Raw genomic sequence first — 15,948 nt, 5'->3', positions numbered from 1 at the left:
CTTCACATTTACAGTAGAATTCCCAATTATAAAAGGCAATCTGTTATATTTGTTTTGTTGAGGCCAGATCTCACGATGTAGTTCAGGCTGGCCTTGAACTTACTGTGCAACCAGGTTAGCCTCAAACATGCAGTGATCCTTCTGTATCAGACTCCCGAATGCTGGAATTACACATATGTGCCACCACGCCCAACAAAAGACAGCATATTATTACTCATAAGGAATTCACTTGTGGGTCCTACAAAAGATTTTTTTTTTTTTTTTTTTTTTCTTTCCAGTACCGGGAATCAAACTCATGACCTTGTGCTTGCCACGCAGGCGCTGTACCCTGAGCTAAATACCCAGCCCCCTACAGAAGATTCATTATCATCAAGTCTCTTGGCAGTAGTTTAGGCTGTGGAAGTTCATGGATTTTTTTAAGGGCTTTGATAATTATAGTTTTAGAATTGTTTCTCATTTTTCTGGAAGTTTTTGATAAGGACAGTGGAGTATATGAATCAGATACAGCTTATGGATTTCTTTAACAGGAATATGATTGTAATACGTGGTTCTTTGCTAAAGAAATAAGTTGGAATTTCCCTATCAGAAATACAGCATCGAGTAATTTTTCCCCACCATTTACAGCAAAACGACATGAAAAATCCTTAGTCTACCCTGAAAAATAAATAATAATCAGAACAAACTCAGAGCTCATTAGGAAGTACCTAAGGAGTATTTGACTTCTTGAGTATTTGACTTCTTGAGTATTTGACTTCTGTACATGTCTTAACCCTTACAACTTTAGCAAAATTCTGTCATTCACAGAGAAGACTGTACCGTGGAAGTGTCCACAGAAGCACCCCTTGAACTTACCATTCTAGTGTTGGTACAGTGTTGATGTATCTCAAATGAACAATCTTTTTCATGTGAAAATGTCCCGCTGGTGGTTGCACGTTGTCCTTGGTAAGATTGTGTGAGTAGAAGGATAAATGTACAGGTTAGTCTTACAGTAAGAAAAAATATGAAAAGTAGGTATTTGACCTGGAAGAGGTGCAGTTTTGGATTGAGATAACCCATGAAAGCCACACAAGTCTATGGAAAGAATGCTTTGTATTTTTGTGTTTCTCGAGCTTCGCTGAAGGCCAGTTCTGATTGATCAGGGGCCACAGTAGAAAATCTCCTGATTCTCGGTGTAAGACACTAAGCAAGCATTTCTCAGGGGTGTGAAATCAAACTTGAAAAAATCTTCACTAAGTGTTTTTTGTTGAAGTGACAAAATTCACTTCTTTGAAGTTTACAGTTCACAGAGATGTGCGACCATCCCACAATCTAAGTTGATAGCGTTCTTATCACCCCAGATCTAATTTATCTTGAAGTAGTTTATTTTAGCTTCTGGAACACTTAGTAGCCATGAATGAAAAGAGTAATTTTGTTCTACTTTATATATGCACTCTGCTTTGAACTAGGGAGCTCATTGCCATGTTGTAGATGATACTTTAACATGTTAAGGTGGGTTTTATTTGTATTTAGATGTACTTTGTGCTCTATTTTAGTTTTTGACCAGCTTTTTTTTAAAAAAAAAAAAAAACACCTTTGACAATTCTAGAATCAGTTAAAAATAGTGGTTTTTATTTCTAGCTCACCAAGATTCCACTCCTTTGTAGAATGTACCCTGCCTGCTGATAAGAAGGAAAGGCCAGTTAGATCTCCTGTCTGCCCCTGTGACATCTCCAGGTGTTTTGTTTTGCTTGTTTGGCTTTTTGGTTTTCTGCAAGCCTTATATGCTTTACTATGTGCTGTACTCTGAATAAATTCAGAATGCTGTAGGTTTTTGTGTCCATGGTGACCAAGTCCAAATATTGAGATTTTTTTCCAGTTTTTATTCTGAAACAGATTGAACTGTTAGTGTTCAGTGTTCCATCCCTTTTTTTTTTTCTGTATGGAGAAAAATGAAAATGGAGAGAAAATGACAAGTGAGCAGTTCTGTCTTCAGCACAATGCAGCATTATCTCTTTCCTACATGTGGATTAAAAGCAAATCAAAAAGATCAAGGATAAGTTGGATAAATAGATACAGGGAGCAAACATGATTTGATAATGGAGGAAAGGAAAAGGCATGCACGGAAATGCAAAATACACACCAGTGGGTGGCATGTGGTACAGTTGAGAATGAGAATAAAAGCACCTCATCCTGTCCATTTTCAAAACCCTCTGAGTTTTGGGGTTTTTTTGTTTTTGTTTGTTTTTCTTCTGGTACGAGGAATCGAACTTACAACCTTGCCACTTGCCAGGCAGGCGCTTTGCTGCTGAGCTAAATCCCCAGCCCTCTGAGTTTTAATTGTATTAGAACATCGTATAATAACTAGTGTCCTTGATGGTTGTCATAAATCATCGAGACAAAAAATAAATTACGCTCTTCCTTTATTTTAAAAGTTAAGGTAAAATTTAACTCACAAATTTTCCAGCACAAATAATTAAGTAATTTTGGATGCTTTAAGAGATTTGAGTTTTTGGGAAACTTACGTGGAAAATGTACTAATTTCCTAATAATATCAGTGAATTCAAGTGTTCCAAAAGGGAAAACTGAAGTACTGGATTCTAAATTTTCATCACGAGGAAATTTCATCCTGTATATGTTAGCAGACATTTCTTAAATGCTTACATGTGTATAGTATTCTACAAACTGTTGCAGTTAGTACATTGTAACTTTCATTAAAATATTCTAACCCAGCCCGGTGTGGTGGCACATGCCTGTAATCCCAGCACTCGGGAGGCTGAGGCAGGCGGATTGTTGTGAGTTCGAGGCCAGCCTGGGCTACAAAGTGAGTTTAAGGCTAACCCGAACTGCATAGCAAGACCCTGTCTCAAAAAGACAAAAAAAAAAAAAAAAAATTCTAACCCAAATCTTATTTTCTGTTAAGGAAAGGGACCATTTAGATGCTCAGATTTGTTCATTTAGGGTAACATAGTTGCCCTAAATGCATATTGCATATAGTAAAGAATTTGGCAGAGTTCATACCTGATGAAGTTAGATTCTTTGAACTTACTGTCCCACTATAGGCAACAAATTCTAGATTTTAAGAAGTCACCTTAAAGTACTCGGGGCTTAGCCCCGGGAGGTAAGTCTGCATTACCAGTTTTGCCTTGAAGGCATTTGTGAACCACACATAGATACTGGTTCATCGGAACAAAGAGTGAGGGAAATGAAAGTCAAAGTCCAGACGGAGCAAGTAAAAATTATAAAGTCTTAGAGAAGTTGCACAACACATTGAGTCTTTTTTTTTTTTTTTTTGGTCTTTTTTGAGACAGGGTCTTGCTGTGCAGTTCAGGCTGGCCTTGAGCTCACTTTGTAGCCCAGGCTGGTCTCGAACTCACAACAATCCTCCTGCCTCAGCCTCCCAAGTGCTAGGGTTACAGGCATGAGCCACCACTCCTGACCTTAAATTAGAGTCTTTGAAGGACTGTATTACTAGAACCAAACCTGCTCCCCATCTTTCAAACTCCTGGGGCCTATAAAAAAGATGCCTTGGCAGTGGGTCAACTGGAAGAGAGAAAAGGAAAGGAACTGCTTCCCTGAGAAGTTGTGGTCACCAACTGCTCCCTTGCACATTTGCGTACTGGCTGTACATCCAGTGAGTGGGTCAGGGGATCTCAGACAGTGCATTTGGGTTAGGTCCTGCTCCCCAGTAGCCTAGCAGAACCAAACAGAGCTTCACTGGAAGAAAGCATTTTCATCTCAACCTCAGCAAATCAATCCACTATAAATGATCTTGAAGGGCAGAGATTGCTATCAGAAGCCACCAAGATACACAGGGGTAAAAGGCAGAGGGAGAACCACTAACGGGAAATTAAAAAACAAATACTCAGTTACCAATTACAAATACTCAATACAAGTACATATACTCAAAAACAATTAGCATAGTTATCAGACACATAAAACAAACATGCTTACTTTGTATAGCAAAATAAATGAACAATAACTACAGAGAACAATAAATTGAAAAAATAGCACAGTCAATTTGTTGGGGGGAAATTCTTGTAGAAAAGAAAAAAATAATCAAAATTAAAATCTCAGTGAACATTTTATCAGCAGATTGGACTTAGCAGAAGAGAGAATTGGGAACCAGAGATAAATTAGAAGAACTTATTTGAATGCTGCAAAGAGAGACACTATAGGAGACTACACAAATCGGAGAAAAGGTATGGAAGATACAAATGTCATTTTAATAGTGGTCCTAAAAGGAGTAAAGAGAATGGCTGGGGATTTTCAGAAATTAATGAAAGGCACCAGTCTACTAGAGACCTGCAAATCTCAAACAAAACAATAAAAAAGAAGCACACACCATAGGAAAAAGTCAGAAAATCAACCAAAAAATGAGGTTACCTTCAAAAGAATATTTGACGTTTGAGCATCTGAAACCAATAGAATAACATCCTAAGTGTACTGAAAGAAAAGAACTACCAGTGTAGATTTCTACACATAGTGAAAATCTCTTTCGAGAATGAAAATGAGCTGGCATGATGGCCCATGCCTGTAATCTCAGCACTCACGAGGCTGAACTAGGAGGATCGCTGTGTGTTTGAGGCCAACCTGGGCTGCATAGTGAGTTCAAGAGCAACCTAGAATATAACAAGACCCTGTCTCAAAAAATAAAAAACAATGAAAGTGAAATAAATACATTTTCAAACAGAAACAATTCATCAGCAAATCATCACTACAGAAAATGCTTAAGATGGGGCTTCGGGCAAAAGTAAAAGCACAAATGGAATGTCTTATATGCAGGAACAAATGAAGAGCAGAGGAAGAAAAATTTGTGAACAAACATAAGAAATGTTGCTTATATAAAAGTGATAATGTCTTGTAGGACCTAGTCAGAATGAAAAAGTAAAATATCAGACAATGTTTTTAAGTTGCAGGATGGATATAGGAAACTGGAGTTAAAGCTGCCAAAATCCTTGTATTATCCGGGAAAAAATAAATGTTTTTATTATCTCTAGACTTTAATAAGTTAAGATTGTGTCTAAGGTAGCCAGTAAAAAAGTATAGGAAAACATTGTGTAATTTCTGAACTAACAAAGGAGGTGAAAAAGAATGATTATTAAGATTTGTATTCAACAGACTGAGTCTAATACGTGTATAGAAATGCAAAAGGCCAAGGATAGCCAGAATGTTAGGAATCACACTGACAAGATGTGAGGACCGGCTGTACTTGAGATAAAGAATTATTAGAAGGCTACCATAACTAAAGATTGACATTAATGCAAGGACAGAAGAGAACCTAGGAACAGACCCGTGCACTTACGTATACTTGATACATGACAAATGGAACTGCAGAAGAAAGGAAAAGAGACTTCAGTAAGTGTGTTTAGTCACAAAATCAACTCCATGTGAATTAATCTCAAGGACGATGAAAAAAATCATAAAAGTTTGAGATAGGGAAAGATTGTTTTAAAGCAAGACTGAAAAGCTCTAACCATAAATGAAAAAGATTAAAATTTAAATCTTTGGTCATCAAAAGAAACCATAAAAGGACAAGCCATGAAAGGGGAAAGATACTTACAGCATATTACTAACGAAGGACCTGTATCTGACTATGAAAAGAATTCTTAGAATGCAAAGGGAAATAATAACAGGACTTGACAAGGCATTTCACAAAAGAGGAGGCTCAATAGGTACGTGAAATAAACTCAGACACTGCCAGGTATGGTGGTGCACACCTGTAATCCCAGCATTTAGGAAGCTGAGGCAGGAAGATCACAAGTTCAAGCCCTGCCTGGCAGTGTGGTGAGACACTGTCTCAAAAAATAGACCTAGTTACGTCACTCATTGATAAAGAGCCTCTGAGTTGAATCCCCAGTTCTGGAAAGAACAAATCTTCAAACACAATGAAATATTTAATGCATGTTGATAAAATACAACAATACCAAGTGTTGGTACACTTGTACAGCAACACAACTCTTGCACATTGCTGGTGGTGATGTACATTTGGTACAGTCAGGTTAGTGTTTTCTAATAAAGGTGAAGATAACATGTAATCTGTGACCTAGCAATTCTGTTCCTAAATTTATAATATAGAGAAAAGCATGCACATGTACATTGTTAATGGTACAAGAATATTCGCAGTAGTGTTTATAAGAGCCTGAAATTGTCTGTCAGGAGTAAAACGAATAAATTACTAATATTCTACAACAGTTAAAATAAGCTTCAGTTACCTGTAACATGAATGAGTTCACAATGTTGAAGGAAAGAAGCAAATCACAAAAATACACGTTGTGATTCAATTTATATGAAGTTTACAATAACCATAAAACTCTGAGCTATATTAATAAGGGTTGGAAGACTTTCCTTTAAAGTCCAGGTAATAATTTAGACTTAACTGGCCTCTATTGAAACTACAGCTGCTTGACTCTGCCACTGAACATAGTGGGAAAGCTGTCCTGGATACTCCACTGCTGTGTTGCAGCAAGCACTAACCTGTAGCTTACAGGTGCATGTATTCAAGATAATAGTGTGTTTAAAGGAAACAAGGCTGGGAGAAGGATGATAACCTTAGCAGGTTCTTGAAAGAGGACAGGTTTATGGTCAGGGAAGGGTGAATGGGTACTTCTGGAATTTAGCCATGACTTGTGTCAAGGTTGCCGGAGTGGTGTTCACTTTGTGTGTTTTCTATTTTATGTAAAAGTTGTATAAGAAGTTGTATATCCCAGTAAAGCAGGTTTTAAAAAATAAAATTTGTTGGTGCTTCCTTAACTGGTGGTAGTTTGCATTTGAATTACTCTACTTGTTTTCTGAAACTTCTATTAAATATTTCTAAAAGAATTTAAATAGTAATATAAAGCTCATCTTGCATGTGATTTCTTTTCAAATCATGTAAACAATTTAACTACAAAGAAAATGCAGAACACTATTTTTGATTAATAATTCAGAACATGAATACTCAAAAGAGGTTAGAGGCTTAGATATATGACTTGCAGTTAATATCTTGGCTTTTTTGCACAAAAGCACTAACAGCTGTCCTCTTCATTCTCCTCACAGGCTCAGTAGATGAAGGTGTTACCGAGGGGTTGCCTACACTTCAGAGCACTTCTAGCACTAATGCTCATGCGGATGACGATGATCGGTTAGTACTGTGTAGTTTTCTTTTTAAGGCTGTGCTTACAACTCTAAATTCAAGTATTTTATCTTAGAACTGAGACCTCTGCACTTCAGTATACTTTTCAAAGTAATGAAGTAGCATACTAGGCACCATGGCACACGCCTATAATCACAGCCCTCAGGAGGCAGAGGCAGGAAGATCACTGTGAGTTTAAGGCCATCCTGAACTACTGCATAGTGAAACCCTGTCTGAAAAAGACCAAAATTATATATATATATATATATATATATATATATATATATAGTCTTCTTTGGTGTGGTGGCTGTAGCTCCAGCACTCAGGAAACGGAGGCAAGAATCACTACAAGTTTAAGGCCTACCTGAACTACATAGCATGACCCTGTCTCAAAAAAAAAAAAAAAAATCACCGAGTCCTGATACCCATGGTTCCCAAGTCATTGTCTTCACTCAACCCTTTCTGCTTGATATTTCCACGTGGATGGATAAGAGGCCTTTCACACTTAAGGCCAAGACAGAATTCTGACTTGCCCTCTGAGTCCTGTTCCTCCAGTCTTTTTCCCATTACATCTTTCAATTTTTTTAGTGCAGTCTCTGAGAGTTACTCATTCTTCTTTTCAGCACTCTATACTTTTCCTTTCCCTAAATGTAATCCTTAAACAAGCCTTATCAAGTCTGCCCCCAGAATATTATATCCCCAGCCCCCACTCGGTCTCCCTTTCCATTGTCTGTACTATAACCACCCTAGTTTGTCAGCATCTTTTGCTTTGACTACTGCAGTGACCTTCAAAGTAGCCCTTGATTTTATTCTCATTACTCAAGTCCATTCTTCATATAATAGCCAGAATCGTCATTTTTCTAAGTTGGATTTTCACTATTTTAAGCTATAGATAGTTAATATTGTCTATTCATACTTAAAAACTAGACTCTGTACTATGACACTACATGATAGAACTTTTGCCTAACTCCCATCAGATCATTCTTCCCCTTGCATACTACATTCTAGTCACATTGACATTCTTTCAGTTCTTGAAATATTTGTATTTGTTCCTGCTACTACTTCATGGCCTTTACCTGAAATGTGTTCTCCCTGACTTTCATTCACATTATTGGCTTCCTCTTAACCTTCAGATACTGTCTTGGTCACAGTTCTCATGGAGGCCTTCCCTGATCACCAACCTACCCCAGCATTCAATTACTATTTATGTTGTCCTACTTTGACTTTCTGATTATTTGCTTGATAATAGATTCTTTCTCATCATTGATTATTGGCTTCACAAATGAACTACTCATACAGACTGTAGGACAATCTTAAAAACTATACTTGATAAAACTTGAATTGAAGAGTTTCACTCAGCAAGGTTAGTTATGAATAGCTAACCTGGAGTTAGCTGCCCTGTTTGAACAGATTATGGACCAGAATTACTTGGGAGTTAGTAAAATCATAAGCAGAAATGTGCCTAGATTTCTTAGTTTCAAATGCTAATCAAGTCATCTACTCTTTCTTAAATACTGTGTGCATGATGAGGGTATACAGGTGAAATGCATACCCTTTTTCCTGAAGGAACTTGATCAATTTTAGGAGAGAGGTTGAAGATAGACAAGTAGTAAGCAAGTCATTGTGAGTGATTGCAGAGTGTTTGACTACTGTACATCAGGGAGTACCTACCTGAGCCACTGATAAATCAAGTCTTCCAGAAGCAGGATGTGACAACTTAGCTACATTTTTTTTTCCCTGAGACAAGGTCTTCCTATGTAGTTCAGTTCCTATATAGTTCATGGCCTCGAACTCACTATGTAGCCCAGGCTGGCCTCAAACTTGCAGCAGTCATCCTTGCCTCCTGAGTACAGGGATTACAGGCATGCGCCACTATGCCTGGCTTTGCTACATTTTCTAAAATGAGTGGAAATTATATAGCAAAAAGAAAGTAGGATAGTTGAGAAAGTTAAATGTGCAAAAGTATGATATTGAGAGAGATTCTGGTACTTTGGAGGGATTATTTGATATAGGATATGTGGTTGGGAGTATGACAAGAAATGAGGCTGTTGAAGGTTGAGTTCAGATGTGAGGAGTCTGGTGTGACTTAAAGAGGGGTCAAGATTTCATTCAGAAGACTAATGCTTTGAGGACTTTAATGAGGGAGGCTGATTTAACCATAAAAAATAATTATGATTCAGTGAGAAAGGTGGATTAGAAGGGTGTGGAGTTGAAGAGAAAGAACTATTAATTTGGGTGTGTATTGATGCAGGCCTAAATTAAAGCGTAGCAGGAAGGAAGGAATTAGGGAGATGAAGAATGACTTAATGGTAAAACTGTTTTAAAAAGTCTTGCAGTGTTTTTTTCTTTTCTTCATTTAAAATTGACCTGCAGAAATGTTTATTCAACTTTAAAGTCAGAGCCTGGTTGCCTTTTTTGATTTATTTTTTTAGACTGGAAAATGTTCAGTATCCCTACCAACTCTACATTGCTCCTTCTACCAGCAGTACAGAACGACCAAGTCCAAATGGTCCAGACAGACCTTTTCAGTGTCCAACCTGTGGGGTGCGATTCACCCGTATTCAAAACCTAAAACAGCACATGCTCATCCACTCAGGTAATATCATCTTCTCTGCTGTTGCATAAGTGAGCAGTCTCAAACATTTTATTTTGGAGCCTCAGTTGAAATAAAAAGCATGTAATTAGGAGAAAGGGAAAAAAAATTCTGGGAAGTCAAATGAAAATAGATTAGCTTAGGTCTGTTGCTGAAATGGTGCAGTATCAGAAAAAATATTTGTAATGCATTTACCACCAGTATTGAGTACTATATTCTGATTAAAACTTGCAGGCAATATGCAATGTATAATACATAAACTAAAAGGTGTATATCAGGGGCATTTGTATATGTATATAAGACAGAAACACAAATGGTAAAGTAAGTGGTATTAAAAACATAATGGTTGTTGTTTGTATCATTCTTTTAACTTTTCCGTCAGTTTGAAATTATTTCCAAATAAAAAGTGCTTTAAAAGATTTAATATTTTACTATTATCTTACGTCATCCTAAATTTCTCTGTGCTTTGATTAATCAGCTTTGTAGTTTTTTTTATTTTTAGTGTTAGATTTTGGATAAATGTGTAGATGAGATTTTAGTATAACTTAAGTTCAGTGGTCACATAAAGGTGACCATTCTTGTATTCATTCTTCCCCTTCCTAGTCAGGTTTCATGGTCTCTGCCCTAACATGTTTCCTGTGATATTAAGTATACAGATTGTGTTTTACATATTTTTAATTCGATTTCCCTAAACTGTGATGTTTTAAGAAAACTGTTAATGTACTTTGTAATTCATTTATTAATTTCCATCAGTATTATGTACTGAAAGAGCCAATTCATCAAATGATAACTGTGTCATGATCATTACATAAAGCTGTTACAATTTTCCTGTTTTTCTTCTCATTTTTTTCTCAAGATGAACAAAATTGAAATGAAATTGTAAATGTTGTTATGTGAGAATTTTGGTTCTGTCTACATACTGCAGTTAAAAAGTATTATGAAGTCTATAAAGTAGATGATTTAGAATATTCAGAAACAGTCTCATCACCTATTACCTAGTTTGTCTCCTCTCCATCCTCCCTTAACTTTTTAAGTACTAGTAATTTTTACATAGTACCTGCCTTCTCTGATGTATCAAAATAGAATACTTTTTGGTGATAGTTTTTGTCTTTTTAAATTATTGCAACACAGCTATATAGTTCAGAAATTTTTGAGGGTTATGGCCTTTTAGTTTATTGTTTTCATGTTATTTTCTTTTACTATATTTTATAGGAATTAAACCGTTTCAGTGTGACCGCTGCGGGAAAAAGTTCACCAGGGCTTATTCGCTAAAGATGCATCGCCTAAAGCATGAAGGTAAACGCTGTTTCCGGTGCCAGATATGTAGTGCCACTTTCACTTCCTTCGGGGAATATAAACACCATATGAGGGTTTCCCGGCACATTATCCGCAAGCCTCGGATTTACGAGTGCAAAACATGTGGCGCCATGTTCACCAACTCTGGAAATTTAATCGTGCACCTGAGGAGTCTGAACCATGAAGCATCAGAGCTAGCAAACTACTTCCAGAGCAGGTGAGGTGCACAACAAAAACCCAACAGGAAAACTGCTTTCTGAACTCTCTTTTCCTGCTTTCAAGGCAGCCTGCTGCGTTATTTTATCAGGTTGTCAGCTAATCATTATATTCATTTTAAATTCCCAGTGTCCGTTCTATGATCTCTTGATCTAATAAAAATTTTTCTGGATCTCCTAAGTATATAAAGTTATAAATACTTCATAATTGGTATTCAGAATATTTTGCTACAAAATAAAAACTTTAAATGTGTATGTGTATATATAGATATATACATATATTCCTACAGAAGTAGATCCTTAATTTTTTTTTTTTTTTTTTTAATAATTCGAAGTTCAAGTAATTCTGTAGTAGACCTTAAGTAGATCTTTTTAGAAAGTATACCATGTCAGATGATACTTAATAATATCAGGGTACTTCACACACTGGATGTTAGTAAAATATTTAACCACTTTCTTTTTCTTCCTCCTCCTGTCTTTCTTGTCTCCCTCCCTCTTATCTCTCTCTCTCTCTCTCTCTCTCTCTCTCTCTTTCTCTCTCTCTCTCTCTCTCTCTCTCTTTATCTTCCTGCCATCCTATGTAAAGGAATATCCATTAGCCAGTAAGAAAGGGACTCTGACAGCAGTTATAATGGGTAGGATGATTTAAATCAGTGAGGTCTTTTATTCTCTTTCAGTTTAGAGCGCCAAATTTTAACACTAATTATTTATAATATAATAGAGTTGTTCTTCTGATTCAGGGCACCCAAGGAAATCAGGTTGTAGTTCTGGCTCTGCTGTTTGATTATACATGTTACTTTATAGATGAATTAGCTTGAAATTTAGCAAAAGATAAAATGTAAACCTTGAACAAGATAGTTCCTTTTTTTCCCCCAAATTTTATGGTATATTTTAGCTATACATAAGGATCACATTCTGAACAAGATAATTTCTAAGCCCTTCTCTAAATAGAAAACTCTATTGTGTGTTTTTAAATACTTTATATGAGAATTTTACCTCTGTAAGAAACCTTAGTTATAAATCTTTACATTTTAAATTACTTTTATTTTTAAAGCTATTTTTTAATAAGTTCCAAATTATTCCTACATAGATTTTCCCTTCATACCATACATTCATTTGATTTGTTTCTAATTCTGCACGATTGTCACAAACCTAGACTATATATATCATATTAAACATAGTTGTTTAGAGCTAAAATAAGTTCCAGTTAACAACTCCTGTGCCTGTGTCTTCTTGTGCAGAGTCCTTACCCTTCCTTTATTTTATCTAACCCCTGAAGACTTTTTAGATTTCAGTATAGAACACTGGAAATTGCTTTGCAGATGAGCAGGTTTTAGTTTTCCTATGAGTACTGAATAATTCAGTTATAAAATGGCCTTATCAAATGTATTAGTATTAGAAGTCCTAGTATAATGAGACTTCTTCGTAATGAAGATTTAGATTTATCTATGATAAGACTTACTTCATGTTTGTTTTTAAATACCCAAAAATGATTAGAAAATATCCACTATGAACATTACAGTACATTTTACTGTTCACGTTTCCTGTGGAAATCAGTAATTTAGTGCTTTTTTCAGGACAAACATAAGTAGTCCAAGGTACTCATTGCCAAATTCTGATTCAAACAGAATTTATTACCATATTCAGATCTATTAGCAAGATACACATAAATTGTTTTCTATATTTCTCACCTTTACAAATTAGATTATGTGTAAGTCATTTATGTATGCATAATGATTTAATTTCTTAATTAATAAAATAAATACAGGTTTGTATGCCTCTTACTGTGTCATCCCAGAAGTTAAACATTTAAATTATTCAGATAATCTTTGCATAAGTGAGCAGTCTACTTGTATTTGTTTTGTAAACATAGACAAAGAGGCTGTTTCCTCTCTGAGGGTCCCTCAAGGATTCACCAGCACTTTTGTTCTAATGGATGGCATTGGTTCATATTTAGGACAGTTTCTAAATTGAAAGTTCTGAGTCCTAACTTTATTGGAGAAATTGTGAAATAAAAAGTCCCAATCTTGATTTACAGATTATATCTTTTTATTGTATTCCATTATAGATTTCAAATTAACTCATATTTCACCCTTTGCCTCTTACCTAGTGATTTCCTAGTACCGGACTACCTAAACCAAGACCAAGAAGAGACCCTTGTTCAGTATGATCTTGGAGAACATGGTTTTGAAAACAACTCCTCTGTTCAAATGCCTGTAATTTCACAGGTCTCTTCCACTCAGAATTGTGAAAGCACTTTCCCCTTGGGATCTCTTGCTGGGCTGGCAGAAAAGGAGGAAGACATGCCAGAGCAGCTGAAGCCCAGCACGCGTGCTGACGCTACCAGAGACGACCCCCCACAGTCAGAGCTGTCTTCTATAACTATCCAGTAGTTTTGTGATTTGGCTTCATTTCTTGGAAAGTGCCTGTGCTTGGTCTTGTACATTTAAATTTAATTTAATTTTTTAAGCAAGAAAGGGTTTGGGAAAGAATCTCCCTTTTCATTTTGTAAGCCCTGCAACTGAGTTTTATTTTCTTAACTGAGAAATTGCTTCTGTAAGGATACGGTAACATAATATTGAGAGAAATCATGAAACCCAGGAAAACCAGTTGACTTGAAACATGTACCAGTTTTTTTCTTTAATTATTAAAGGTAGGCTAACAGCAGATCATTAGGTAAAAAAGAAATCAGATGATTATTGACCTGATTGTCCTAAGATTAAAAGGTACGTGAGAAACAGTTACTAAGCAGAATTTGACTGATGGCTTGAGTAGATGTTTACTTACTTGCATAGGACGTTGTAAAGCCTGTGTTTTTTGGAAGTGTTCATGGTAAGCTTTCTTAAAAATCACTAAATACTTCTGAAATCCAGCATACTTTTTTTAAGCTTTGTCATTTCTATTATGGTTTTTTTTTTTTTTTAAATGAAAATTTGTATTAGATAGGCATTCCCCATACCTTTTAGTACCACTCCAAAGGCAAAGAACCATGACTAAGAAGTCAGGCTGTGGATGAAATGACAGGGAATGCAGAATAAAATACACAAATCTGAGCTTCATAGAAACTCTTCTAGTACTGCTTGTCTGACTAAAATTGACATTTAACTGGTCTTTGGAGGTTAATGTCTAGTAACTAGGTCATTGCCCAAATCACTTTTCTCTTAGGCCCATCAACAGTACTTTCTCTTGCGTATGCCAGTGTGCTACCATATAAAGTGAAAATATTAGAGATATTCTATATTTTATATGTAGGTTTATGTATTGTTGGAGATGTTTCTACTGTGCTGTTTTGGACAAAATAAAGAATTCTGTGTTGAGGTTAAGTTCTTAACTAAGATTGTTTACAAAATCCCATGACAATGATACTATCCTTGTTCCAAAATAGTTTTAGACATTGCCAAATTTATTAGAGCAGTTACTATAGTTTTTACACAGTGTAAGCAATAATATAAAAGATAAGGCTATAAAGTGATCATCTATGACTATCTGGAAGAGCAAATTGTTAAGACTTAAAAAAAAACCTAAAAAACTTAAAGTAATGAATATCACCTTTTGTGCTGCTAAGATGATGAAATTTATGTGATGCTCAAGACTAGGATAGCAGGGTGTGGTGACACACAACTATAATCCCAGCACTGGGGAGGCTGAGGCAAGAGGATCACTGCAAGTTCATGGCCAGCTTGGGCTACATAGTGAGTTGCAGGCCAGTCTGAATTACAGGGCGAGACCGTCTCTCAAAAAAACAAAAAATGAAAAAAGAAAAGACTAGGATATACTTTTCATCTGGTGTCATTAAAGCATCTTTGACTTTGGTCAGAAATATTTGTGACTCCATGAATAATGAACTTTCAGTATCATTTTTGTGTATATAAAAGACCCAAAGTTGAATAATAATTATGAAACTGATTAGAAAATTATGAAATGTATTAGAAAAGAGAAACAAAATAGTCATACAGAAATTTAAAGTTTATTCAGGTGCTAGGCCTTACTAAATATATTTCTTAATTTCAGTGATTTGTTTTTTGTATAATTTATTCCTCCTCTCCCATAAATGTAAAGAAAAAGTCAACTCACTAGAATTTTTTTAGGTTAATATTCTATCTCTGCTTATATTGTGCTGTCCTTCACTGCAATTTGGGGGTGGGTACTAGGGATTGAACACAGGGTCTTGCATGTGCTAAACATTTATTTGACCACTGAGCTATGTTATTCTCCCCCATTTCCAATTTTGTGCTTCACTCATGAACCTATTTTTAACTCACTTTGCCCTTAGCCTTTATGTCCAGTTCTGTGTTTCATTTACAAACTTGCTTTTTGTTTTGTTTTGTTAATTCCAAACATAAGTGTACTACCTTCAGGAAAATTGGCGTTTATAAGTTATGGGTTTCTACAGTTTATGATTCTTTACTGGTAGGATTAAATTACTTTGTGCAAAAGACTGCTGTGTCTCAAATGGAACTATATGTCTTAAAATTAATCCTAAAATTCCATGCTAACAAAGAATAGAAATCACCATTGCTCTTCAAAAAGGAGGAAAGAAATTTTATTTAAACTGTGTAAGAGTCACTAATAGACTTCCCAGTTGAAAATGTTTTAGCACATCCCCTTTCTTGAGAATTCTACAGTGAGAGAGCCCTTGGCAGCGGGCAGCTGTAAGGGATTCTGACTATATCTTCACCATGAAGAACTGATCACTAGATATTCTTTCCCAGATGGAAACTCTAGGTTTTCATTGGTAATTACGAATTGTACAG

The 15,948-nt window shown here is 35.8% G+C and overlaps 1 protein-coding gene across 1 annotated transcript in view; it reads left to right on the top strand.

Annotated features, from left to right (window-relative positions):
- The window catches only part of Zbtb44 (zinc finger and BTB domain containing 44), a gene marked incomplete at its 5' end in the record, with an annotated part of 58,607 nt that extends 43,893 nt beyond the window's left edge, over nucleotides 1-14,714 (top strand). The window contains 4 exon segments of the mRNA XM_013511098.1: nucleotides 7,015-7,099; nucleotides 9,523-9,686; nucleotides 10,896-11,196; nucleotides 13,305-14,714. Coding sequence (XP_013366552.1) covers nucleotides 7,015-7,099; nucleotides 9,523-9,686; nucleotides 10,896-11,196; nucleotides 13,305-13,587 — 833 coding nt within the window. The 3' untranslated portion in view covers nucleotides 13,588-14,714.
- Between the last annotated feature and the right edge of the window lie 1,234 nt (nucleotides 14,715-15,948).

Source organism: Chinchilla lanigera, unplaced genomic scaffold, assembly GCF_000276665.1.
Source record: "Chinchilla lanigera isolate Chin_1 unplaced genomic scaffold, ChiLan1.0 scaffold00011, whole genome shotgun sequence".
In the NCBI taxonomy this organism is placed as follows: domain Eukaryota; kingdom Metazoa; phylum Chordata; class Mammalia; order Rodentia; family Chinchillidae; genus Chinchilla; species Chinchilla lanigera.
This window is presented reverse-complemented; position numbering and strand designations above follow the sequence as displayed.